The sequence below is a fragment of the Astatotilapia calliptera genome, chromosome 13, assembly GCF_964374335.1.
Source record: "Astatotilapia calliptera chromosome 13, fAstCal68.1, whole genome shotgun sequence".
Taxonomy (NCBI): domain Eukaryota; kingdom Metazoa; phylum Chordata; class Actinopteri; order Cichliformes; family Cichlidae; genus Astatotilapia; species Astatotilapia calliptera.
Window position 1 is genome coordinate 10286564 of NC_137434.1, and position 26625 is coordinate 10313188.

Sequence of the window (26625 nt, forward strand, 5' to 3'; positions counted from 1 at the left end):
AAGTTAGAAGAAAATATACAGTGTTTAGAATTCTCAAAATATTCACCAAATTTCCCCTTGTGGGACAATTAAAGGATTATTCTCTATAACACTGTTATGGGTTACTTATAAGAGTGTTCATAAATAGGGATGGGTATCGTTTACGTTTTCCGATACCAGTACCAAACCGGTACTTTTGAAACTGTGCCGGTGCTCGAACCGGTGCTTAAAGAATGGAGAACACAGAACGTAAATTACACATGAACAACATTAAGCTACTCACGCAGAGAAGAACAGCTGCTGCTGCATCATCATCCGTCATCATTTCTGCTACACTGGCAGGGCTAGGGGCCAGGACTCTCCTCTTCGGGTTCTTGGGGGATGTTGCTAACTCCGGGTCCGATAACAGGCACCCACACCTGCAGTAGATGTGGTGTGAGGTCTTGCATCAAGCTATCAAATACAGTGCATTTCTCGGCTTTTAAAAAAACTCAATGCGTCGCCAGGTGTTTCATCAGATTCGAGGTGTTACCTCCTTTGCACAGTATCACCTTAAAGCACTTGTTGCTGCTGAGTTTTCATCTTTTGCTGTGAAGTACAGCCAGGGCATTTTTAATCTGTAGCTCTGCTCTAAAAGAACATACGTACCTGGGCCCGCCTACTACGCTTGCAAAGGTAAAATGATTGGCTAGAATCCAAAGTGTATGACATCTCAGTAGGTCTGGTTACTACAGTTACTACCGTGCCATAATGGCACCAGATACTGGTACCCATCCCTATTCATAAAGCTGTTCATACTCGCGCAAATTCACTTCTGCAACTCTTCTCACTCGTCATCTTCTCCACAGGTCACGACTGCTCTATCCGTCTGTGGAACCTGGAGAGTAAAACCTGCATCCAGGAGTTCACGGCTCACAGAAAGAAGTTTGAGGAATCGATCCACGATGTGGCGTTCCATCCGTCAAAATGCTACATTGCTAGTGCTGGAGCAGACGCTCTCGCCAAGGTGTTTGTATGACGCGGAGCTGCGTCTCCCCCCACAGCCCCGCTCTCTGACTCATCTTCCCGTGATCAGGGACCAATGGCGACACAGCAGAGGAAGGACCTTCAGGCAGGGATCCAATCCCACCTCACCCAGCCCACTGGTCTCCTGTCGGACTTGCAGACTATGTAGCCACTAGCAGGGCTGTGACTGTCCATAGAAAGGGTCAGCAGGGAGGCCAGTCGGGAGGGGAACTGCCCTTCTGGTCCCCCATCTACCATCCAGGCAGGCCTGGGTGTGACCGGCCACAGCGCCCCTGCATACAGACTCAAATTTAACCTCGAAAGCTCAGAGGCTCAGGACAAGTGTTAGAGCGTGAAGTGGAGAAATGAAGTCTCAAGCCCCGTCTTCTTCTTCTGCCCGTGTGGTTTCACGCTCACCTCGGATCCCTCAGGCCCTCGACCTTCCCTCTGAGACAAAACCAGGTCCGGGCCCTTTACTCCAAGTCAGGTTTTGTTGTTGTGTTCCAGAAACGTGGGGTACCGAAGGTCCGCTGGAGCTGTCACGGAAGCCTCTCACTTCCTCTTTGTCTGCTTCCCAGACTGACTCTGCTTGCTGGCCTGCCTTTATTTTCCTTTTTAAAAACACGTATTGACAAATGTGCCTTTGCTTTAAAAAGGTCTTGAAAACGTTATTTTAACAAGCTTGTTTTCGGGGAACAGGGAGGGAGGGGGGTGGCGGCGAATCGGAGCTGGTTGTCACAAAGTTGTTGATTTTAACATTGGATGTAAAATTACAAATGCTTATAATAAACAAAATATATATTCAGTCTTAAAATTTACTGTGCAGCGTGAGTTTGAGTGCTCCTTTTTGATAAGTGTGGTTGGGGAATCAGTTTTGTGCATTTCAAAGCTGGTAGAGTGATAAAAACCATTAATTATATTGCCTGTTTGTTAGATTCAAGTAATTGTACACTTCAGAAGTAAGATTACCAACATATGTGTCCAAAGTAAACCATCTTGGTTATATAATTACAATTCAAACTTGGTTCTAGATGTCAACGTTAGGCATAATTAACTGATTTTTGGCCAGTTTGCTCATGTTTGAAGTGAATGGCTTGTACTGTATGTAATTTTCCCCAGTCGTGTGGACATGCTTAACTACAATGTGATGTATCATGTCCAGATATTTACAGTAGTCCAGTGTTTAGCAGGAAATTAGTGCAGTACTTTAGGACTATTTGAAATGAGTTGACCATCCGACACCAAGGGAAGAGAAATGTCCTGCAATTCCAGTTTACTGTAAACTGAGGAGGGTAATAAGAAAAGTTACGATGTTGTACGAGTAGAGTACAGCTTCAAATGAGCCATTTTCTCAGTCACTGGTTTGTATATGAAAGTATGTTCAAAATAAAACCTGCTGTAAAATGTTAATTTGGCTGAGGCTGGTCTTTTTGCAGACTTTTTTTCTCTCCCCCGAGCCATCCAAGACAGCTTCCATGGACCCACAGTTATCCTGTGGGCTTCAACTTGAGCCTCAGTTTTTACTTTGCCCACCCCTGGTATAGTATAATCTCAGTCCACGAGGGCCGGTGTCCCTGCAGGTTTTAGATCTCACCTTGGGTCAACACACCTGAATCACATGATTAGTTCGTTACCAGGCCTCTGGAGAACTTCAGGACATGTTGAGGAGCTAAATTAGCCATTTAAATCAGCTGTGTTGGTTTGAGGACACATCTAAAACCTGCAGGGACACCGGCCCTCGTGGACTGAGATTGCCCACCCCTGTACTATACGGTTTTATTTAAAGCAGGCTTGGATTTCTTTTGTACTGAAGGAAAAACCTACTCAAGCAGTTTAATGGCCTCACATTAAACTCTAGCATACTTGGGTATATAGAGGAGCTCCTAATTGACTCTTTGACTACAAGGTGCTCTGGTCCTGTACCTGCAACAACCACAGTTCATCACCCCTCCACCGTGCTTGACACTTGGTGTGAAGTGCTGATTGAGATTTTTACCAACTGTGTTTTTTGGTTGACTCTGCAGAATTTTGAAAGGCCAAGCTGCCACATTCTTTTCAGAAGAGAAGAGGCTTGCTCCTGGCAACCCTTACAAACAACCAATACTTGCCCTGCTGTTTTCTAATCATACTGTCAGGAACGCTAACATTTAACATGCTAACTGAGGCCTGTAGAGCCTGACATAAAGCTTCTTTGGCAGTTTCTCTCTCTGACCCTGGGGTGAATTTGTTGAGACATCCAATTCTGGGAAGATTGACAGCTTTACACAACATGCCTCATTCACACCCACTCATGCGAACACTTTTTTTTTCCTTACACCTAAGTGTTTTCTATCTAGCAGTCACACACATTCACAGTATGATGAATGGATTGGAGAGCAATTTTGGATACTGTGGCATGCAAACGAGAGCACGCAGGGATCGAACCACCAAACTTCTAATTAGCAGATAACCTGCGCTGCTTCTTGAGCCACAGCCATCCCATGTTTTCGACTTGTGAATAGCTTTTCTTACTGTAGAATGATTAACTAGAAATTTCTTGGGAAAGGCCTATAATATATTCCCATCAATCTGGGATATATTAAATCCCAGGTTGGGCAACAATTGCTTCTTTAAACTAATTTCTGATGTCGTTCCTATTGTGGCACTGTGTGCACATCTGAATGCTCCAGACCAGCAAACTGCCCAAACCTCTGCTTTCACAGAGATGCTCACACTTGCTGATGACCGTTTGATTAGCAGCACCTACTTCTCCTTTTAATTCCTGTAGAAGGAGCAGGAGTGCACTTAATTTTTTTTCCAACAGTACGTCTGTATTTTGACAAAATAAATAATGGCATAGAATAATATGTCCTGTTTTGTAATTCATCTGAGGTTTATTTAAACAATTTTCAGATTTTCTGAGGATCAGATGACTTATTATGTCCGTGACAAAACCTCAGAGGTTCTTTTTCACTATGACTTCATGAGGTTTGTTTTCAATGAATAAAAACTGAAAAGTGAAGTTTTAACACACTGCAATAAAAAGGCACTTTAGGTTCTCTTCATTTTCTTTATTTTATTAAAAATTGCCCAAAAAATACCGATTAATTATCTGAACATTATTAGTGATAGGCTTCTTGAATATGCATATGTACAAACAGGGCATAAGAATGATAAAATCATAAATACTCTTCCAACAAAACTGCAATATTAGAAGCGAGCACTGTTAGAAAATAAAGATTAACATGAGTTGCTTTTATTCCTGATAAGAAGCAGATTTGGGATCTGCCGTCACTCTTTACAAAGATAAACAAGCTTACTTTTCACACAAGTCCACATCCGTGTTGTTGCTTTGCCTTTCACCTCCACTTTTTGGTTGCATGTAAAAATCATCTCAGCACCTTAGTCTCTTAGGAACCCAAACAATGTTCCTACGATCAAATCTCTCCTATTAGGAAGATTAAAATGCACCAACTCTAATACAGTATTTTCTCTTTACAGAGAATTGTAAAAAGCACCGCGCTATTAGGTTTATGAAGGTTTTTAAGCCATAAGATGAAGTGCTAGGCATGCTTTAAATCTATATTTCTCTGCAAGCACCATACCCCAGAAAGACAGTCTTACAGTATGTTTATTTCCCACTAAGTCACCCTTCAAAAAGGCACTACAAGTCACACAAAAAGCGCTACACTAATGTTAATGAATAATGTACTAATGCCCAGTTTTAAACATAACATTAGGCCTGACAAGCAGTGGAAATGGTCTTTTAATATCCTTTTATGCCTTTTATAAGTTTGAGGTCACAATTTTAGATTATTAAATATTTACTTAACATGGAGAACTCGCTAATTGAAGCGTTTGTTGTGCAGCTTTTTTCTCGTTTGACAAAGGTTTCATGCTAAAGGAGATAAAGCGCCATCTAGGAAGAAATATCACAACCTGGAAACCCAAATGCTGGCTTGTTCTTTCCAGCTTGGCTCGCTGTCTGTGCTTGCCCACTTGCTACTTTTGCATGTAGTATGCATACAACTGGGGCGTCGCACTTCACATGTTTTCAACCGTCTTGCTGTACTTGCACGTAGATGGATTAAAATGTACCCTGAAGCCATGCTTGCTTGCAAACAGATTTCTTGCATACCAAGTATGAAAGATTAGGCGTTCTGTAAAGCATTAGTAAATTTTCTAGCATTAATAAGACAAGTAGCAACTTATAAAGCCTTTATAATGGGTGACTTACTGGTGCTATTCCAACTGTTAAAAACTTGTCTCCAGACAGAAAACAACTGGCACCACACCACAGCTGTGATGTCAGTTTGTCACACTGCGTGCCAATCCTTTAACATTAGCACCATCTGAGTATTTGGGATAAAAATTATTTTTCATGTATTTTTGCCCCCACCTACATTCAAACCCCTCCCTCTTCAAATATGGGGCACTGCAGCCAATCTAGCACTGCCATCTGGGCGACAGAGTAAATTTACCAGCAGTGCTCTGTTACTAAAGCCTTGGATCCGGACAGGCCTCTCGGCACGTACGTCCTCAGTTTCTGGGCTGAGAGTTGAACTCCTGGCAGATGTTGTGGATGATCTTGGGTACAAATTTGTAGAGGTTGTCAAACTCATCCACGAAGAAGGAGTGCTCCTTGTCGGGGTCTGTGGCGATGTACTCCAGCTCATCCTGGGCTGCCCAGGCGATGCCGATGGAGTAAGCAATCACACCTAGATGAGAAGGTAGAGCAGATTACACACACACTGTTTTTCACATCAGACAGTAATTGACACCAAACTGTCGACTGACACACAACAGAGAAAACAACTGTTTGCATCACTGATCCTTAACTTCAGCCTTATTTTTCAGATTCTGTTACAGATGATGTCTGACCTTGGCGATGGACCGCCAGTGCCGGGGCCCTGACATCATCATAAGAGCGTCCATCCGTGATGACAATCATGATCTTGCGTTTGTTGGGTTTGGATTTGCTGAAAAGCTGCTCTGCCGCGTAGGTGATGGCAGCACCGGTGCTGGTCCCGCCGCTCCAGTAGTTGATGCGCTTGATGGCGTTCAGCAGCTCGGCTTTGTTGTTGTACTGGCCGAAGGCAAACTCCAGCCTCTGCTCGTAGGTGTACTGCACAGCGCCGACCCGCGTGTCCGTGTCTGAGATCTCGAACTCCCGCGTGATGTTGGCCACAAACTGCAGCACCGTGCGGAAGTTGCCCGTCCCCACGCTGCTGGAGCCGTCTATGACAAAGGCGATGTCGTTGGCGTTGAGGCAGGTTTTGCTGCACACCAGGCGGTCTGTGTCGCACACTCTCTTCACCAGGGGTTGCACGGCTTTCCTCAGGGCAAACCAGCTGTTCACAGGAAGCGAGAAGAAACCGTTTGTCCGGCACACGGCCTGCGGGACAAAACAACACACCGTGCTTTAAACTGCTTTGATTTCTATCACGAAGCACAGGCACACTTCTGAGACGGCGTGTGTCACCTACCTTGTCAACAAAGTTGGCCTCGACAAGGTTCTGCTTCTCATTGTCGTCGGGACCCTCGATGGTGACGAAGAAGATGTTGATGCCGGACTCGCGTGCGAGTCGAGACGCCTCTTCCACCTTGTCTGTGGGCCAACCGTCCACTAGTATCACAGCCACGTTTGGAGCTCCTCCTCGGTTTCCATTGGCATCACTGAAGTAGTGCTTGTTGATGTAGTGGAGGGCTTTTCCTGTCAAGACACCAGGGGGCAACGGGGAGATTCTTAATGGTTTTATTGTATATGCAAGTCTGGGACAGAAAGCTGAGGAGTATAAAAACAGTCATTTCATCACAAAGCTTAAACTCATCCTTTATGTGAATAATAGGCTAGAATATAAAATGACACAAAATTGACTTTTATACAGAAAATACTGAATGCCATATAAAAACTTTACATAGTAAAGTACATATATTTTGCTTCTCTATGGGATGCATAGCTCAAACTGTGCATAATCACAAAAATGTGGATACCTATCATTTAGTCTATTACAGTCTCGTCGGTGGTCTTAACAATGGCTCTGCTGGAGACTAGAAAGTTTTACAGCCACTCACACTGTTATATGATTAGAGAGCACTTCTGGGCAAACGCAAACAACACTATTTGGATCGGGATGCAAAATTTAGCAAGTCATAAAGGCACATGTGGCAGTGGATGCATGCTGACGCACCAACCAAAGCAGAAAAACCGCAAATGCTCTCTGAAAGCTGCCCCTTAACTGGGCTGCTAAAACCGAGCCCATTTTGGTCAGAGCAGAGGAAAAACACGGCCTACAGGATCAGGACTGTAATTTTGCTAACACTGTCTCGCAGCAAATTTAGATTTAATTCTATACTTGCATGTGAAAATGTGCCTGGCTAGTAAACCATGCGATAATTGCACCCCTTTCCCTTTCACACTTGTGTTTGTAGGCATGTGCTGTGTAGGCTGGCAGCTGACGCAGAGGGTCGCTTACCCACATTGGAGAGGCCTCCTTTCTGCACAATCTTATCTATGGCTGCTTTCAGCTCTCTGGAGCTGGAGTGAGTCTTCAGACTGATCTCTGTCACAGGGTCATCTCTTCGAGACAAGACAACCAGCAGTTTCACTATTTTTTGTCATCCAAAGTACAAGATAACACAAAAAGAACAAAGAGGTTACCCGTATTGGATGATGCCCATCATGGGGCCTGCCACACCCGCATTGATGGTCTGAGCCACCTCAGTTAGGAAGTCTTTCTGGATCTTAAAACGCCGCTTTCCAATGCTCCAGCTCCCATCCATCAGAAAGGCCAGATCCACCTTACAATCTGTTACACAAATTCATGTTATTAGATCCAAATATCATGAGGTAGCTACAACTATACACTCAGAACGGCCTTAATTCTTCATGACACAGATTCAAGAAGGAGCTAGAAATATTCCAGACATTTCGGTCCTTATTGACACGGCAGCATCACACAGTTGCTGCACATCCATGATGTGAATCTCCTGCACCAACACATCTCAAAGCTGCTTTATTGGATTGACATATGGTGACTGTGGAGGCCATTTGAGTACAGTGAACTCACTGTCATGTTCATGTTAGAGCTTTGTGACACTGTGTGTTATGTTGTGTGTTAGAGGATGAGTACACTGTGGTCATAAAAGGACAGACATGGTAAGCAACAACACTCGGGTAGACTGTTGTGTTTAAGTGATTGCTAGTTGGTACTAAGTGCCCCTCACCACCACCACCACTATTACACCACCAGCAGCCTGATCTTCTGACATGTAGCGGGATGGATCCATGCTTTCATATCCTGTATACCAAATACAGCTCTGCTATCTAAATGTCAGGAAGAAATCAGCAGTTTTCCCATCTTCTATTATCCAATTTTGGTGAGCTTGTGCAAATTATAGCCTCTGTTTTCTTGCTCTGAGCCTACAGGAGTGGCACCTGGTGTGGTCTTCTGCTGTTGTAGCCCATCTGCTTCAAGGTTTGAGTCTTTGTGCATTTAGGCTGCCTTCTTGTCAGTTCAAAGCAGTCTCGCCATTCTCTTCTGACCTCTGACATAAACAAGACATTTTCCCCCAGAGAACCACTACTCACTCGATATTTTCTCTCTTTCGTACCATTCTCTGTAAACCTCAGAGAAGATTGTGTAGGAAAATCTCAGTAGATCATCTGAAACACTCAGACCAGCCCATCTGATGCCAAAATCCATGCAATGTTTAAAATCACTCTCTCCCATTCTGATGTTCGGTCTGATCAGTTTAGCAGGTGGTCTTGCCCTTATCTTCATGCCTAGATGCACTGAATTGCTGCTGTGTGATTGGCTGATTTAATCTTTATAGTAATGAGCAGCTAAGCAGGTGTTTCTATCGAAGCAGTGGATCAAGAGACTTTATGCAATGTTGAAAATAGATTATCAGCGCTCAGCTCAGCAGTTCTGTGCTGTGACTGGCTGCTTAGATCTTTGCATTAATATGCACTTGGACACGTGTACCTAACAAAGTGGCCACTTAGTTTATACAGAAAATGCAACTGAAAGTGTGGGCTGTATTTTCAACTATCTGCCCCAAAGGACACCCAAATTTAGCACCACAACTGTAAGGCCAAATTAAACAAGCTCTGGATTTTATGGATAGGAGACTTCACAAATGTATAAAATTGATGCATTTACATGTATTTAAGTTGGGGTTAGAGTTTTATGGGGTTTTATGAGGAAAGATGTCTCTTTAACATGTGTGTTATCCCTCAATAATACAAACACACAGAGTGCATACAGTGAAAAACACAAACACTTCTCGCTACAGTTTCGTTGAAGCAGTATGGGGACCATACCTGGGTTTCCCTGTGACACAGGCTCAGGAGCTTTGCGGAGAGGTTCTTGCTCCCTCACACTGAAGCCTGGAAATCAAGAAACAAAGGGAACATTTTAGCTAATAAACAAATGTTCTATATTCTTTTATTCCAGGAAAGAAGAAATGTGACAAAAAAATAATTGAGTGCATAACTAAACCCGTCCTTTTTAGTCCAATAATATTTATAAGATCCAAGGCAATGCATTCATGCTTTGTAATGGAGTGAGAGCACATGTCTGCTTTTGTAGAATAAACCCGGTAGTTTGTTTGGTAAAAATTTCCAGCTGCCCATTTTCTGGAGTCGCCAAATGTTGGCCAGTATTTGTTGTGGCAAATATTGAGCCAAACAGCAACCGATTTTACCCTCAAACAACCACACCATTCGACTCCTTCAATTACAGGCTGAGCAGAAATCCAGATGCTCTTCCGTGGATGGCGTCACAGTGGTTTGTATTTACAGTGAGAACTCGGGATTTACTGGCAAAGCGACTGTTTTACCTAATTCATAAGGTGGCGCTTCTGGATTCCAGGCGTCCACCGGCTCCACTGCACAGATGACATCACACAAGCTCAGCGTTAGCGCGCTTTTATCGCAGAGCAGCAGGTAACAATTTCACAACACTCAACACAAATCCCATATAGAAAACAGCAGAAGTCAGAAACATCTTTTAACTTGAGCTAATGACATATCTTATGTATTTTTATTATTTAGTTTCAATATACAGCACTTTGTGTCACTTTCTGTTTTTTAAAGTAGGGCTGTTCGATATAACGATATATATCGGATGACGATATAAAAACGTCTATCGTTTCATTTTACGCTATCGTTTGTTTCGTGGTGTCGCAAAATGAACTGTTTACGGCAATATTTTTTCATTTGATGGTCACTGTAGTGGCTATATTAATTTCTTAAAGTTCTCTCTTTCTCTTATATTTAATATAACCACACTACAGACAGACAAGCGCCTGTTTGTGGTTAGCAACAAAGACGGTAACACAGTCGCGTGTCCGCTTGTTTATGTACCACGTAAACCTTTCACAATAAAGCTCAAGATCCTGTTGAGACTTTTCAAAATAAACTGAATTACGTGAAAGAGCAGACTATTTACGGATGAGAAGTAAAAAAGAGCCGTCAGGTGCTAAAAAATAAACCTTAGACTCAAACGTTAGAACAGGCTTTTCCCCGCAGCACCCTGTGTAATAAATACTCACAAAGAAAACGGCCGCCTTTACAACTTATGTCTAAAAATGTATCGTTTCATGCATCTGTTAAAACACTCGACTCCAGCTACATGACGCGCAGCTGGAAACACTTCACGCAAGTCGAGCTGCCCGAGATTCACAGAATTTACAGAAAATGTTACATTTTTGTGATTTATATCGTTATCGGACGATAGAATTCTTATATCGGGATATGAGATTTTGGTCATATCGCACAGCCCTATTTTAAAGTGTTTTTTTTTTAAGATAGATGGATGGATACATGTCTTTCTGGATGCAAACAGCTGCAGTCATACTAACCCCTCCTCACCTTTAGTGTTGGCCGTATCCATTATTTTACGATCCGAGTCAGCAGGTCGCTGCACTGAAAGTAAATTGTCAGTGATGGTGAACCATGACACACAAGACAAAACCACACCATAGCATTACAGCCTGTCCTTACTGGCGCCATGTTTCATTTGGTTGGATGTGTGGTGCTATTTTTGTGGTACACCCTGAAAATGGCTAAGCCACTCGGTTTTCCAAACCATATCCCTCTGGATTCGGATGCTCGGCTGTGTCTTCAAACAGACGGAACCAGGGCAGTAATCTTTTTGCACGCCCTTTTGTGTTTTGTCACTGGGCCGTATTGTAAGTGTATTTTTAGTGTGAAAGAAAACAAATAAAATGTGTTCGTTCTTCAAAGCATTTCAATGAAAAGTTCAACATTTTTGTGAAATATGCTGCGCTCTGCATACAAAGCTACTTCCGTACATGTAAAAACAGCTTTTACATGATCCCAACCCACTCATTTAACAACATCAAACCGGAAGGCTTGTTAGTTCCCAAAAATGAAATAAAAGGAAAACACTTACGGTATTGTCCAAGGTTATAATACCAGCGCTCATATTCTGAGATATCAGGCCTGTAATCCCGAGCTAGAGGAGGATGTTTTGAGACCCGTTAGTATGGACAGAACTTCAGAGGGAGAAGCACACATTTTCATGGTTGTGATTGGTTGGTATGTTCTCCCCAACCGATCCCAGACCAGTGAAAACAATGGCTTTATGCAGAATTATCACCTCACATTATTTCGCTCTCACATGCACAATAAACCTGCCCTGCTCTCTTCTCTTTTGCACTTCAAAGAGTCTCCCATATGGCAGGCAGATGGCATGTAAACATAATGTCCCGAGAGACACATTGCATGTACTTACACATGGAGTCAATTTCAACACATACATGGTCAGCAGATACCAAACTGTATCAGTCACATGAGCATGCTGCGTTAGCACATGCAACACAAATGCATACAATGTGTAGTAGCCTGCAGTAAAGAGGCCAATAAAGACAGAAAGAAAGCCGACTTACCTGTAACCTCAGGTGTGCCGGTCTCACTCCAAGCGTATCCTGAGTCTGGAGCTGCATAACTTACATCTGAATGTACAGCAGAGAAGGTGGAGGCATGAGCAGAAAAAAGAGCTACATACAAGCTGCTCAGAATAATTATCTTCTCATTAGCTAATTAGAGTGAACATTTGCAGCCTTAATTCTACCCCATGTGGGCACCCCAGATCTGACAGTTAGTTGATCGAGGTCATTCAACTGAAACTCTGATGTGCAAGTTTCATTGAATGCAACTACATTGTATAAGTAAGAGAAGCATCAGGTGATGTAACAGCTTTACATAAGCTTCGACTGCATTTAAAAGAGCACAGAACACTGCTGGATGACAGTCTGCACCATGATGAGTAACAGCAACCTGTTCCTGCACCAACAGGTGCTCCTGGTAATGATACAAATGGCTTCTGCATGTAAAATTGTCTCAATAAATCAATAAAGGTGTGTTAATAGGGCATCTGCACTGAGTTATTGGTCATGACATTATTGCATAAAGCCATTTTACTCTTGCTTAATGTCAATGTTTCTGGAAAACTCTGATCTCTGGGCTCTATCAGGTTTTATCTTTATATCATACACTGTTTTTACTCATGATGAAATATTGCAGGTGGACCATCCCGTATACGGTCAGGTGACATTTATGGCACTGGAAAAATTTCCTCTATGCAGTAAATGTCCATATTATTACCATTATTATTATCACAACATATTTTAAAGTCCTGATCTGCTATAAAACAACCAGTGAGTAGATCTGTCAGATAAATGAAGCAGAGTAAAAAGTACATTTCCCTTTGTCATAGTAAAAGTGTCATAAAATGAATATACTCAAAGTAAAAGTGTCTTGGAATTAAGTAAAGTATGTTACTCTCCAACACATTTAATTGGTTTTTAAGTCTGAATAGAATTGTTTGTAGGTCCATGCAACATACAAGTAAACATGCTGTTCCCTGTATTCAGTGTACTCTTTAAGGTTAAAACTGTATTAGTTTTTAAGGAAAGGAAAAACTTGCCTACTTGAAAAACAATGGATGGCTAAACATATCTTTATGCATAAAATGTAACTCATGTTTAAGAAGTCAAAAAGGTAAATTTATAGGTGTGAGCCTATCTACATCAAATAATTAGTGACATTACTTGTAATAAAACTACGGATGATTTGATTTTCATTATTCTAACAGTATGATTTGGCAAAGTGAACCACCAGAAATATAACAGCTTTCATGTTTTTGCAGTTTTTCTATAAATCATCACCTCTAAAATCGTTTTAACCTAATGTGATCATTTTAAAAATTCATTATACGTAAAGGTTTTCATAGCAGCCAGTGGATTCATGTGCTTCATAGATTTTTCAGGTTTTATTAACATTTTTTTAAAGAGATCTTTAAAGGATGGAGTTGCTTGATTACTTTGAACACTAACCAGTGTTTAGTCAGTTTAGAAAATATTTATGATTTCCACATGTAGCCTGATCTATCTGTTTGCCTTTGTGCTTGGTACCTGCTGGTCGGCGAGCTCCAGGGAACCAATCGGGATGAGGAAAAGAGGGGAGTGGCCAATCCCTTCTGGGTAAAGCTGTACGGAGGGGTGAGAAGATTAGAAAGCTGCATTCAGGACAAGCATCGGGGAGGCGCATACTTGTGACTCCACAAACCACTTTATTTGTGGAGGTTGGACAAGATGTTTAGCCTTGAGTCAGACAGTAAACATGAAGGAGCCACTCAGACACAGACTGAGTGACCAAAGCCTGCTTTAGGAAAGTTTAGCAATTTTTCTTTCTTCCTTAAGGGAAAAGAGAAAAAGGAAGATAAAAAAATGTTTGGATCTTCTGCATTCACACAAGGTTTCTACTTAGAGAGCAGCTAACAACACTGATCAGGTTAACTAGCCTCATAAGGTTAATTGAAATAGGCTTCATTGCCAGAATCCCTTACAGAGGAGCAAAACCATAACAGTGCATTTCATCTGTTTATACTGACTGAGCCATGACAACACACTTCAGCTAACCCCTCTCTGTGGTGGATGGGCAGCTTACACAAACACACAGACTGGGCTTTGAGGTTCCCATCCAGTGGCAGCCAGTAAGCAGGGCCTTTGTTGACCAGGACGGGCTGGGAGAGCCCAGCATGCCGTCCAGTGAAGCGTGGGAGTATTATTCTAAAGTTGGTGTCAAACTAGGGTCAGTGTAGATAGTAGGACGCAGAGATTAGGCTAATCTGGTGCTGGTCAAAGGCCCAGCGCTATACAGCAGACAGCAGTGTTATTTTTTTCTAATGAAGCAGGTGCTTTATAAGGATTGAGTTTAACTCTCTAGATCATAGCCACCTCAGCGATCACCACGGGCAGACGGTCACCACGGGCCCGGGGGTCACTCAGTCTCACTTTGGGTATTGTATGGTATGCCTGAAGCATTACTAACATGTCTGCATGAGACTTGTTGGAAGAGGCCCATTGGACAGAATGGATCTTTGTGGGTGTGAAAGCCGACACATACAAGGCTCAGCTGGATCAAAACTTTTTCACTTGTGTGACCGATAAATTCAAACATCTGTTTGAAGCAGCGGGGTGGCAAAGCGACTGCGGAGAAAATCCTTCAGCTCATAAATCATAGTCCGAAATGTCAAAGTCAGCAAGCATCTACCTTTCAAGTGTGTCCTTGAGAAAGACAGTGAATCCCTGCCGTCTCCAGGGGGTCTGCTGTGAGGCCGATCCTCACCTCTGACCTCTTCCAGCTCAAAGAATTTCCCCTCAGGGATTCAATAAATTTAAAAATTGCATTATTCTCACCAAATGCCCAACTTAACACCTCTTTTCTGCATTGATCAACATCTCAGTGGGTTTAGGTTTGACCTCAGATCATCAAACCTTATGATCAGACATCATTTAAACTGGACTTTAGGAAAATGTGTATAATTTTAGGGATCCATGGTTTTGCATTCCTCGGAAGAAAAACAGAAGCACATTGCTCAGTGAGCCAAACCTCGCCTGGTTTGAATGGCAAAGAGCTTTCTATTCTTGACAAGCTACTCAGCGGACCCAGGTCCTGCAGTACTGTGGACTGGATCAGACGTCTCTCTGGGAGCAGCACAAGGCCACTTGGTGCTACTGCTTTCATCTCTCCCTCCCTTTCTCAAAGTATTTACAAGGGAGGGGAAGACCCCAGACCAGATGGGATCTGTCATACATTGTTATTACTGTACTGACAGAGCACATTTCTCATCCTGGTCTTAGTTCAAACTGAAAGTTATTCTGGACTTTGTGAAAATATGGCATAAATATGGCATGGCAGTGATATTATATCATCTCTCACCTTTAAGGTATATAAACTTCATTCTTTACTGCTGGGTACGGTGAAAGTTGAGCATCTTTGATTTCCACACCTCTTTTAAAGAAAGCAGGCTCATGCATTGAACCATAGCGTCCCACAGACGGTAAACATTAGTGCTGCTTTATAAAACATTTCAAACAGGGTTTTACTTCCATAGTTCTTCCCCTGTTTGATCTGACCTGTATATGTACTACGTCAGTGCATGAGCACTTTGTGGACTACCACTCTGGATCTGGAGATACTTACCAGGGTTGGACTGGCTCATGGTTGGAGTTCGCTCAGGCTGGGCAGGCTGAACCCTGTTAAAACCTATTTGTAGCAATGAGAAACAGGCAGAACGAGAGAGAGAGGAAAAGGAAGGTGGAAAAGGGGAAAGAAGAGCGCTTCAGTTCTGGGGCTTCATCTACAAATACAGCCCAGCTGCTTTGCTTTGAGTGAAGCTGAAGCTTGCCCACAGCATGATATCGAAAACAATAAGATATATGCTGGGTGTAACTATTCCTCGTTTGCCTCTTTTCATGTTGGAAAATGAAAATATGAGTAAGAGGATGTGCCTGAGGGCAGAGAACAGCAGTTATGGTGAAAGGAATGTTAGCTGAGATGCTTGATAGAGCGGATTAGTGGTGACCCTGGGGTGAAGATCACAGGAGCTTATGAGTGTCAACACCAGGGTCAAACTTACACCATTCATACTTCTCCTGGATTCTTTTTCCAACAAAGACATCAGTAACCCCTGTTTCTCTTGACCCCAGCCCCACCAGCTCCATCAAGCCTACCTGTTTGTAGCTCTGTACATGTGTCTATGTGGGTGCTAATGACAAGGCTGACCTGCACCAACTGGTGAGGATGGCTGCCTCCGGACAGGCGACCCTGGCTCTTGTTTGTGTATACCTGAGACCACAATGAAGAAAGAAACATATAACAAGAAAGCATGAATATAATAAAATGACACCACATTTGTATGTTATTCATGATATGATAGGTTTGTAACGCATCCCCTCAGGGCATCTATCATCTTCGGAGTTACCTGGTTTTGGTTTGGTTTTATTAGTTTATCTTACTAATGTTAGTTTAGAAAAGAGGCCTGAATCTTATGCCCCACTCTGTGGTTGGTTCAGGGTCCCCCTTTTCCCTTTTCTGTGTAGTCCATCTTTGCAAATAATTTTATTTCCACTAGTGCTGTTAAAATGACGTTAATGCCATAACCGCATTAACGTGGCAAATCGCTAACGGAGATTTGCCGCGTTAATGCAGTTATGTCATTTTAACGAGATTAACGCTGACAGCACTAATTTCCACAAAACATTTGCTGACCTGCATCAGCCTTGTGCCATCTTATTCGGCAGGCTCCTCTGAGCCATCAGTTTACAGCTTGTAAAATATTTGGGGGCTCAGTCAGGATAGCCAGTGGATTTTGCCAATAAACACAAGGTGAAATTAATATGAAGCGAGTAAACATATTAAACAAGAGTCCTTTAAATCTACTAAATAGTTTCCAACACAATATACTTTGAATATAGTAGCAGTTCAAATAGTTCATTACTTGAACAGGACAGCAGAATCCGGTCTGGATGTTGTTAGAAAATTATTGAAAACATATGTGGAAACAGGAAACAGGAAAAAACAAAGTAAAGGAAGACAGAGGAAATGTGGATGTAGGTAGAATAAGATAGAAGACATCAAAATTAAAAATCTGTTTACCTGCACTGGCACGTTGTGGAACTCTATGTGAATAGGAACCTCCTCTGAATACTTTGAAGAAATGCCATGGTTTAGTTACATTTGAATTGCTTGCTTGAAAGACTTTCCATGAGCTGCACACTGAGTGAGAGTGTTCACATACCTTGGCTGGGACTCTTTCTTTGACCACTCTGTGACTGTCCTAACACAATATGACACAATGTGGGCAAATTTAGACATAAATCTATGTTTACATGTAAGTTACCAAAAAGATTAGTGAACTGTTTATTATTTTGAATGGACTATAACCCAGTAGCCCCAGTCATAACATTCCTGTTTTAAGTTTTCTACTTAAAACAAGTTAGCTGATCTGAACTTCACTACACAAGTTTGCCACTGACAGTGACAAACTTGGTTTGAATGCATGACCACTGATGGCTTCAAGAGACAATATTTATGTGAATATTTATTCCTGCATACCTTAAAGCAGCTTTAAGCAACACCACCAGAAACCCTCACACCACAAAGACAAATATTGTCAGTCCCTCTTTGCTTCCTTTTACTTACTTGAATTTGAAGCTGCCGCATGGGCAAGGTATGGGTGAATGCTGCCTGGATGGAAGAAAGACAAATGGAGTGCCGATATGGAGTGAAGAGAGATAATGTTACAGAAAATGAAAGGGAGAGAAATAGCTGGAAGGTTGTCTGGCACATAGCCCATGTAATTTGCACACATACCTTATGATACTGTAGCATTGTCTACTCACTATCGCTGTATTTCTATCCAAAACGGGGCAGATGACTCAGTGATTACTGTCTGATAATCTTTTCATTTAATGAGAGTGATGAAAGGTCTGCTGATCATATATGCTGTTAGTAACTGAACAGCATCATATTAACTTCATCGCAGAGCAGATATAATTTGTCTTAATTGCAGTTGTCGCTTGCAATTACCATCTGCAATCATCCAACTTTATTAGTCAGCTGCACACTAATGAATGCTTGTTCTGGTATTTGTAGTTACTGCTAATGTTATTAGTTAATGTCAACTTGGCAGCGCACAAACGATTTCACTCTTGGTACAGAAGTCATTTAAGTGTTTGCTTCATTCACCTGCTTCCCTCACTTTATGTACAACGGGTCGAGCCTTGGTAGTAGGGGGTGGAGGTGTAGTGGTGGAAGCAGTGGTGGGAGTCGGTGTGGTGGTAGTGGTCGTGGTTGGTTCAGGAGTTGTTGTGGTGGGTTCAGGTGCTGTTGATGTTGGAGGAAGCATCGTGGTCTCCTTTTGATCTGAAAGAAAACAGACAAAGGCAGTGGTGCACGATGAAGATGGATAGAGAGGAAGAAGGTCTACAGTAACTTCTGTGTTGTAATGCATTCTTAACATTCTTCACCAGCCTGCAGCACTCAGCCTGAGCAAAGCTCATCATGCCAAAGTCAAGCGCCGGGATGTCTATCTACTAACCTTTTGTCCCCAGAAAGCATTGATCTGGTGCCAACAGATGCTTTGATACCAGGGTTAACACTGAGCAAGACTTGGTTGGAAAGCAAAAGTTCTACATGCTTTATTTTAATATCATTTTGGTAGTTAAATAGTATTTAAATGTAAACACAATTACCAGATAATTTATGCTATGCTCCACTATTAGATAACAATAAAGATGAAAATATCTATCTTTAGAAATTTAGTACCTTCACTGCTTGTTTGAGAATCTTTTAAGTTCTCATGTTAAATTGTTCTGACCAGCCATCTATCGCACATGGTGATACACTATATTGCCAGAAGTATTAACTGACCCATCCAAATCATTGAACTCAGGCATTTCAATCACCTCAATGGCTACAGGTATATAAAATCCAGCACCTAAGTATGCAGACTTGTTCTACAAACATTTGTAAAAGAACAGGTCGCTCTCAGGAGCTCAATGACTCGAGCATGGTCCTGTGATAGGATCACACCTGTGCAACAAGTCCACTCATGAACTAAATATTTCACAGTCAGCTGTTAGTAGAATTATAACAAAGTAGAGGTGATTGGAAATTACAGCAACTGAGCCAAGCAGTAGTAGGCCGTGTAGCATCACAGAGCGGAGTCAATGGATGCTGAGGCGTATAGCGCGCAGAGGCCGCCAACTTTCTGCAGAGTCAGTTGTTACAGACCTCCAAACGTCACGTGGCCTTCAGATTAGCTCAAGAACAGTTTGTAGAGAGCCTTATATAATTGGTTTCCATGGCCAAGCAGCTGCATCCAAGTCTTCTATCACCATGTACAATGCAAAGCGTTGGTGAAAAGCATCCTGCCACTGTCAGCGGAGTTGTGCTCTCTGGAGTGACGAGTCACGCTTCTCCATGTGGCAATCCAATGGATGAGTCTGGGTTAGGCCAAGTGTAAAGTTTGGTGGGGGGGAATTTTGGTGTGGGGTTGTTTTTCAGGAGTTGGACTCGACCCCCTTAGTTCCAGTGACAGGAACTCTTAGTAGAACTTGACTGGCCTGCACAGAGTCCTGAAAACCTTTGGGATGAATTAGAGCAAAGACTGTGAGCCACACCTTCTCCTCACCATCAGCGAAGACTGTGAGCCACACCTTCTCCTCACCATCAGTGTCTAACCTTAAAGATGAGCTTCTGGAAGAATGTTCAAAAACTCCCGTAAACACACTCCTAAACCTTATGGAAAGCCTTCCCAGAAAGCTTGAAGCTGTTATAGCTTTCTACATAGCACTTTAATTCTTATTGTCTGCACTGAAGCACCGCAGCAATTTCCTAATGTTGTAAACCTCAACATCTGGCAATAAACCCATTCTGATTCTGATTCTGATTCTGAAGGGTAGACTGACATCATACTAAACCTTATGAATTAAGAATGGGGTGTCACTCAAGTTCATATGTGTGTGAAGGCAGGCAAGTGAATACTTTTGGTAATATAGTGTATGAACCTTTGAAGTTTACCCAAAAAACATTTAAGTTTCCTTAATAAAATTATCAGAAAAAAATGCATGGTACCAATCCTTTTTTTCTGGTACTCTATATCTGAAACTCTCTCAGCTCATGCACTGAAAACATGAATTCACATAAAAACTTGCTATGAGGGTAAAAATAACCTCCTCTCACTTGTTTTCACATAGGTCGGTCTTGAAGGGACGTAATCCAGAGTAGATGGGTAGATGACTCCCTTCTTAGGCTTGCCCACTGAAACACAACAAAGTTGGCATTTAGCTGGAGAGTGACTTCTAAAGAACTGTATTTAACCTTGTTGACTTTATACCCGAGACAACGAATGATTCCCTCCATTTAGGCAGAGACAGAGAGCGCACGCCGTTGGAGTTGCTGCCTTTGTAGACATTCTGTCCAGCCATCTTCCTCACTATCACCTTTCCTCCTGAGTTGGTGATTACGCCACTGTGGAAACCAATTTTTTACTGTTAAATGATAGTTTTGATTTCACCCATTCATTTTTTTTAGAGTCATCACTCCAATGCTAACCTGTGGATGGCTGCATTGCAGATGCTGGAGATGGAGGCAAACACTCCTGTCCCATAGACTTGCTGTCTGGTTTCCCTACAGCGTGGGGGACATTTTACTATGAACTCTGGGAGATTGACCTTTCCTGCTCTGACATCGCACTCTACAGCTGGAATCACTGTCAATGAAAGAAGAAAAGGAAGACAGGATCATAATGTTTTTAGATTTCATTTCCAGACAGTTTTGCTTCTTTCATAACATTTACTTACATTTTATTGATTAATCAAGAATAAAATTGTCCCTTGAAAGTATTTGTTGATTATACTTCAACATGTAATTCAGACCGTTAACATATATAGAGTAAGAAGCTGTAGAAACAAACATTTGGCGTAAAAACCCACATTTTTAAGCCAACTTCAGCCCAATTTTAACCTCAGCTGCTATACACACAGCTTTTTGCCTGCCAACCAATGCAGTCATACAATATTCTTTAATATTATGGGTTTATTTTTGCTTGTTTAGTGACCCCTAACTGAAGCAGGACACTGAGGCTTGTTCGGCAACGATGCCTACCTTGCTTTGGTTTCTTATTCTTTGGTCCGTTAGGCTTGGCCCAGCATTGGTACGACAGGAGGAGCGCTGAGGGTGAGGCAGAGGGAGTTTCATGTAACAGCAGACAAATGATCATAATCATCAGTATGTTTACTGTACACACAAGACCTCAATGACAGAGGAGACTGCTGTTTGATGGTGTTAATGTGCAGAAAGCCTGATGGAGATATTATAGTAGTCAACCTTGATGTATTTGAAAACAGTATAGCCTGCAGACACAGAAATGGGTTGCTCACCAAGGCAGATGGCAGTGAGTGATGCTCTGATCATGATGGACAGTGATGTTTCAGCACGTTAGTCAGACGTTCTTGTATAACCTTTGCAAGGGCAGAAGGAGAAGAAGGAAGTCAAACTGAAACTTTACGTTTACCTGCTGAAAGCAACTTTGGACCTTTCACTCAACAGGCCTGAGAATGACAAATGCTGTGTCTGCTAAGAACAAAGCAGAGAAAATGCATGCTACTGAGGCACACCCTCTCAAACATTTTTGATAAACAGCAGGCCGATTATGGAGTGGCACTACACAAACAGCTGAGTATCTCATCTACTGCCTGTAAAGTCAAGGTGGCCAGATGAACATTGCACGGTCTCAGTCAACTCAGACACTTTACATTAGTTAAAGTCAGTATTTCTTTCTAGTTTCTCCAGTTGGAAAAGTCTCAAGATTTACAGCAAACATCTGCGCACAGTCAAAAAAAACTGCATGTAAAAGTCCGTGGAGGCAGACTCTATTAGAGAGCGCACACGGACATAATTTAATGCGATAGGAATGGGGGGATATGTTCAGTCAGAGGGCTTTGTTTGACAGCCGCAACCACATCAAGCTGGATCTTTGTCTGGAACACTGTCTGTTTACAGTAAGAAGAAAATTTCTTTCAGTGTCTGTCATTCTGTCCAAAGTAAAGACATAAGTTGAAGCCTGCGTTAACAAGATCAGATGAGGACCGCCAAGCAAGGTGATATTCTGCACTTTGCGTGTCAGCTGTAAAGTAAAGATCGCACTGGTGGTAACTACAACAACAAGGTCTAAAATAAAATGGACCACCACTGAGATTCTTTAGGATGCACAACATTCTAGTTCATGCAGTGTACAAGAGCTTTGGGACAGCACTACATACTGAAGTCTCCCTCTTAACAAAGGAATAATGTACCTCTTAACAGGGGTGGCACCATGTCTGACCTCTGAAAGCAGGGTCAAAACTATGTTATTTAAAGTGAAGTGCTGCATATTAGCAGAACTTTACTATTACATGAGAACGTGTTTAAAAATACACCTGACTCTGGTTGATGATTGCTACTACCTCAGGTCACGTACTGAGGTATCATTGACAACATGTCAAACTGTGGCCACACTGAGCACACAGGTTCACAGAGCATTTCTGAAAAGACCCTTTTTCAGTGGTGTCATTTTTCACATGAAATAGTGTGTAAACACGTGTGTTAGCCATGACATTTAATAATGAGCCTCTGTACCTGAATATAACAGAACCTTCTTTAATGTCATTAGGAACGCCTGTGTTTACCTATTCCACGTGAAAAATGGCTTCTGTGAGAAAGAAGACTTTGGCTTCGGTGGTATTCCTGTGAGTAGAGAACCGGGGAAATAAACTCTGGCTTTCTTCCTTTTCATGGTAATGGGCTTGTTTGATTAAAGATTTTTTTATAACCACATTTTAATTATTGCTACAAGATCAGTTTGATACATGGGAAAGTTATCTGCTATTAGAGGTTAGACATGAAAATTGATGAAGCCTGAACTAGCTACTGGTTAACGTAGCATAGCTTAACATGTGTGTGTGTTAACTCAGAACCACAGAACTTAGTCAGGCTGGTTTTTTAACTATCCTAAAGTGATAGCAAAGTTTCAGAGTCTTTAAACCTTATTTTCTTGTTATCACTGGACTTAATTTGGGTTTTGTTTAGCTAGCTAAGTCCATCTCTTTCTAGTGGTTATGCTAAGCTAACTGGTTGTTGACTCAAGCCTTATATTTACCAGCAAAAACCCACCCTATAGGCAGTTTTTGCCAGCCCTGGGGTGGTTTTTCAAATTCTTCATTCCTTCTTTAGTATAACTTGAACAAAATTCTGCCACAGATACAAATTTTGGTGATCTTTAGGTTATGTATGTTTAATGTGCCATGTGAAACAAATACAAACAGAGAACACAATTTTACACTCACAGGGGGATGAATACAAAAATCAAAAGTATTGGGATTTATACAAAATGTTTTTTAAAAACATAAATTATTAAAGATTGCTATATGTGTGACAATGTTTGTGCAAAGCTTTGTTGAGGCTGGCCCACCTCTTAAGGATTAAATAGGATACATACAGACTTATATGCCCATATATGCTCTGATCATAAAAGTAAGATAATTATATCGGCATAGAAAGCTTTCAGTCATATGACATGCGATTTCAACTTCATATCAAAAAAGACAAAGTGTGAATATAAGGCTTTCCCCCCCTTTTTCCAGAGACAAAAACAGCAAGAATAAGAGATAGCTTATACTCAAAATAAGCAGAATATAATATGTTTGATCATCTAATTATGCAGAAAACTGCTGTTACTAAATTATATGAATATACAGGCAACCTGCCCTTACCCATTTCCCTTCCAGCTTCAGTCCAAATTATTGTTGGATGTTGACTATGCTGCAGTAAAGTGATATCAATGTTTTAATCTCAGTCCTACAAAAAGAGAAAACATTTTCCCAGAATGCTAAAATATTTCTTACAGACTCAAGAGTGAATTATCAACTGCTTCAGCACCATCCTATGCTGCATTTCCATCACATGTTTAAAGAAAGATGTGCTTGTCAGGCAAACTTAGGTATGCTGTGTAAATATCCTTGTAACAGTCTTGGAGTACTAAGATACCGCAAGCCATTCTCTTCCATAGCTCTCTATTAACTCTCTACAAAGGTTGCGGCACAAAACAGTGTAGCTTGTTGAATAAAAACTAAGATCACCAAATCTTTCCTTAGTGCATTCATGAGCACTGACATGGTTTTTCCACAGTGCTGTGCTTTGACAGGTAGGCAGATCACTGATGCACAGTTGGGACTACAATTTTTCCTCCCGAGTGAAGAAAAACGAAGCTGGAAACAAGCTGGGACAGATATGTGCATCTACAGTGCAGGAGTCAGATCTGCAGTAAGAGGAGAGGTGAGTAAGTGCGCTTTCATAAATGAAGTGAACTGCTGATCAAACAGATCAGGTGTAAGGCAGCAATCTCCCAATTTTACAAATTTAGAGCGACAAATTAAAAAAACAATCAAACAAAGCAAAAACGTAATTTAGTGTCTATGCTTCACTGAGAAAAAGGATGACATCATAGTGGAAAAAATGAATGACAAACAAAAATGATGATAATTTGGAATTTGTGTTCTTAGTGTGAGCGTCTAAATGCCTCCTTTTCATGGCAATGAAATGGTGGGCAAATGATATCCTTTGACAAACACTTAGGGGAGTTTCCTGTACAGTAGATAGTGAATCCTCAGAGACTTGCAGAGACAGTCTTGCATGCTGACATGCACATGCACACACACGCAAACACACTCTCTACTAAAGAAGCTAAAATAAACAAAGATTTGGGATAACTTATCACATGCTCAGATAGCTTTGGAGAATGCTTATTTAAGGACTTTCAGACATTTAGCATCGAGACAAATCACAAACACATTGTCCTACATACTGCTGAAGTGCCCTATAGTTTGCGTTCGCCTAAACTTTAGATAAAACATGTGTAATTTAAATAGCCTAGCTTTGCCTCTGAGGTTGCATCAGCTATATTCTCGGTGTTCATTGGGATCTCCAGCATCTAATTTCAGCTGGGTGGGGATACAAATCAAACAAACCATTGACATGGTAACAAGTATGAAAAAAGCTACAGAAAGACCAAAGTGATTTTCACAGCCACTACAAAGGCTCTGTGCATGAGCCTTAGTCACTTTGTAGAAAGCAAAGCAGCTCAGACAGCTCACATAGTTTAAGGCATTAAAGTCCATTTCAACTAACACTGTCACTACAATGTGGATTACCTGCACCGAACAGTCTTCACCAAGATTACACAGTGCCGAGCTGTTTTGCACGAAACCAGCTAATCTGATGTTGCTAGTGAAATTAAAAAAAATTCAGCTGCTGTGAAAACTTTCACAATGCATAAAGCAGGAAAAAAAAATCACATTTTGCAGGAGCAGCACAGGTATACAGTGGATGTAATGTAAACAGTGGCTGTCTGTGGGTACTTCAAAGACCAGCACATAATAGGTTTTGGAAGCATAGGTACAGACCACAAACACTTATAACTGGTGCATCTGAGTCTTCAGAATGCTTTTTTTGAACTGAAAGCACACAGTTGTTGTTTTTTTCCTCTAATGCAGCTTCTGCCAAGTAAAAGGTACTTCTGCATTTCAGCAGTGCCACATTTCTAGGCTGGAGTGACCTGTGCAAATGCAACAAGGGTACACACTAAAGGGGACTGAGGCTTATTTAAATATCACGACCAGCTGAGAACTTGCTTTCACCAAGTTCCTGGGTGATTGCATGCCCAGAGCGAGAAAGTATTTACACGCACACCCGTGCCAGGCAGTGTTAAATCCCACCCTTCACAGGTGTCAGAATTGTACTGTAAGCATGCTGGATGTGCCAAGTGTTGTAGTAACAAGCCAACTAAGGAACCATAAGAGAGAGATCAAAATCAGACACCAAGGAAAGCCAACATGTCTCTACAAGGTCATTTCTGTAGCCTTTTGGGCTGTGCTGCTGCTGCTGACTATTTGTTTATCCAGCACAGCACAGGCTGAATTACTTTAATTCTTGGCACTGGCTTCAGTGCAAGCCAGAGCCTGTTTATGTTCTGCTGCTGGACATACTGTATAGAGACCACCTGCCCTTAATCAGTATGTTTCAAACCAAACAGAACAGAAAGACACAACACATAAGAAGATAACGTACAAGAAAGTAATTCAATAGCTGAAAAATTCTTGCAGCTGCAATAATTTAAAGCTCTGGCAGAATGATTCCTTTCAGGATAAAAGCTTGGGTAACTTAGATCCTTGTGTTTTATTTTATTTAAAAAGAAAAAATAAAGAACTTTTAAAAAATAATTTAAGCAGCACTAGGTTTATTCAAGCAACTTGTTAATGCAACTTTCTCATGAAATAACATGAAAATCAAAAATCGAATCAAATCAAATAACATGCGATGTTGATTTAAAATCCCCGACAGAAAAAAATAGGACTAAAACGCGTTGGAAGCCAATTACGCGCGTCGTTTAAATAATTCCTATGTGGAGCTGCTTGTTAGCTCTGCGTTCAAAATTCCCATCCTCTCTGAGTAATGATGTGTGCTTACCTGATTAGGTATAATAATCCTCCGAGGTTTAAAGGGGTGATTCCCAGCGCAGGTTTCCTGGATCCTTACTCTTTCATTGAAAAGCAGTTTAACGCGTGTGCGAGCGCTCTTCCACCTGGAGTTTTTCTCCTGCCTGAGCGCAGCGCTCATTAAAAGTGGAGAACGGGACGGGGGCGAAGTTTCTCCTATTTGCCCGTCCCACTTCAGGCTTGCAGCTCTTCACCCAAGCAGAAGAAGTAACCCGGGGCCATCGAGACAGCGCGCAGACAAGTGTTTTC

At 41.7% G+C, this 26625-nt stretch overlaps 2 protein-coding genes across 8 annotated transcripts in view; one reads left to right on the forward strand and one right to left on the reverse strand.

The window, feature by feature from the left end:
• LOC113034784 (striatin) overlaps positions 1-2394 on the forward strand; it is a 27969-nt gene extending 25575 nt beyond the window's left edge. For both annotated transcript variants that reach the window (XM_026189810.2, XM_026189809.2), the window contains one exon: positions 828-2394. In XM_026189810.2, the coding sequence (XP_026045595.1) occupies positions 828-997 (170 nt within the window). In that variant the 3' untranslated portion in view covers positions 998-2394. The remainder of the gene's footprint in view (positions 1-827) is intronic.
• A 1625-nt stretch (positions 2395-4019) lies between these two features.
• On the reverse strand, positions 4020-26586 carry vit (vitrin). 6 transcript variants are annotated; one of them, XM_026190550.2, is made up of 23 exons: positions 26348-26585; positions 21226-21306; positions 20951-21016; positions 20399-20555; positions 20181-20314; positions 20027-20104; positions 18029-18205; positions 17483-17527; positions 17079-17117; positions 16937-16987; positions 16064-16126; positions 15482-15544; positions 13408-13482; positions 11881-11946; positions 11385-11447; positions 10841-10894; positions 9808-9855; positions 9290-9355; positions 7625-7772; positions 7440-7543; positions 6450-6676; positions 5845-6358; positions 4020-5681 (listed from the first exon to the last, which is right to left on the reverse strand). In XM_026190550.2, the coding sequence occupies exons 2-23, from the start codon at positions 21257-21259 to the stop codon at positions 5503-5505; spliced, it is 2451 nt and encodes an 816-aa protein (XP_026046335.1). In that variant the 5' UTR covers positions 21260-21306; positions 26348-26585; the 3' UTR covers positions 4020-5502. The 6 variants fall into 6 exon arrangements, with proteins under 6 accessions (XP_026046335.1, XP_080144314.1, XP_080144315.1 ...); XM_080288188.1 differs by lacking the exon at positions 16064-16126 and having other exon boundaries at positions 26348-26586; XM_080288189.1 differs by lacking the exon at positions 15482-15544 and having other exon boundaries at positions 26348-26586.
• Between the last annotated feature and the right edge of the window lie 39 nt (positions 26587-26625).

Coding starts and splice junctions, on each gene's coding strand:
- vit (XM_026190550.2), bottom strand. CDS start 21,259: ATGATCAGAGCATCACTCACTGCCATCTGCCTTG. Junction 16,127..16,936: donor TCCACAACGTGCCAGTGCAG/GTAAACAGATTT, acceptor TTGTGGTCTCAG/GTATACACAAACAAGAGCCA. Junction 7,773..9,289: donor TGTGTCACAGGGAAACCCAG/GTATGGTCCCCA, acceptor TTTGTGTAACAG/ATTGTAAGGTGGATCTGGCC.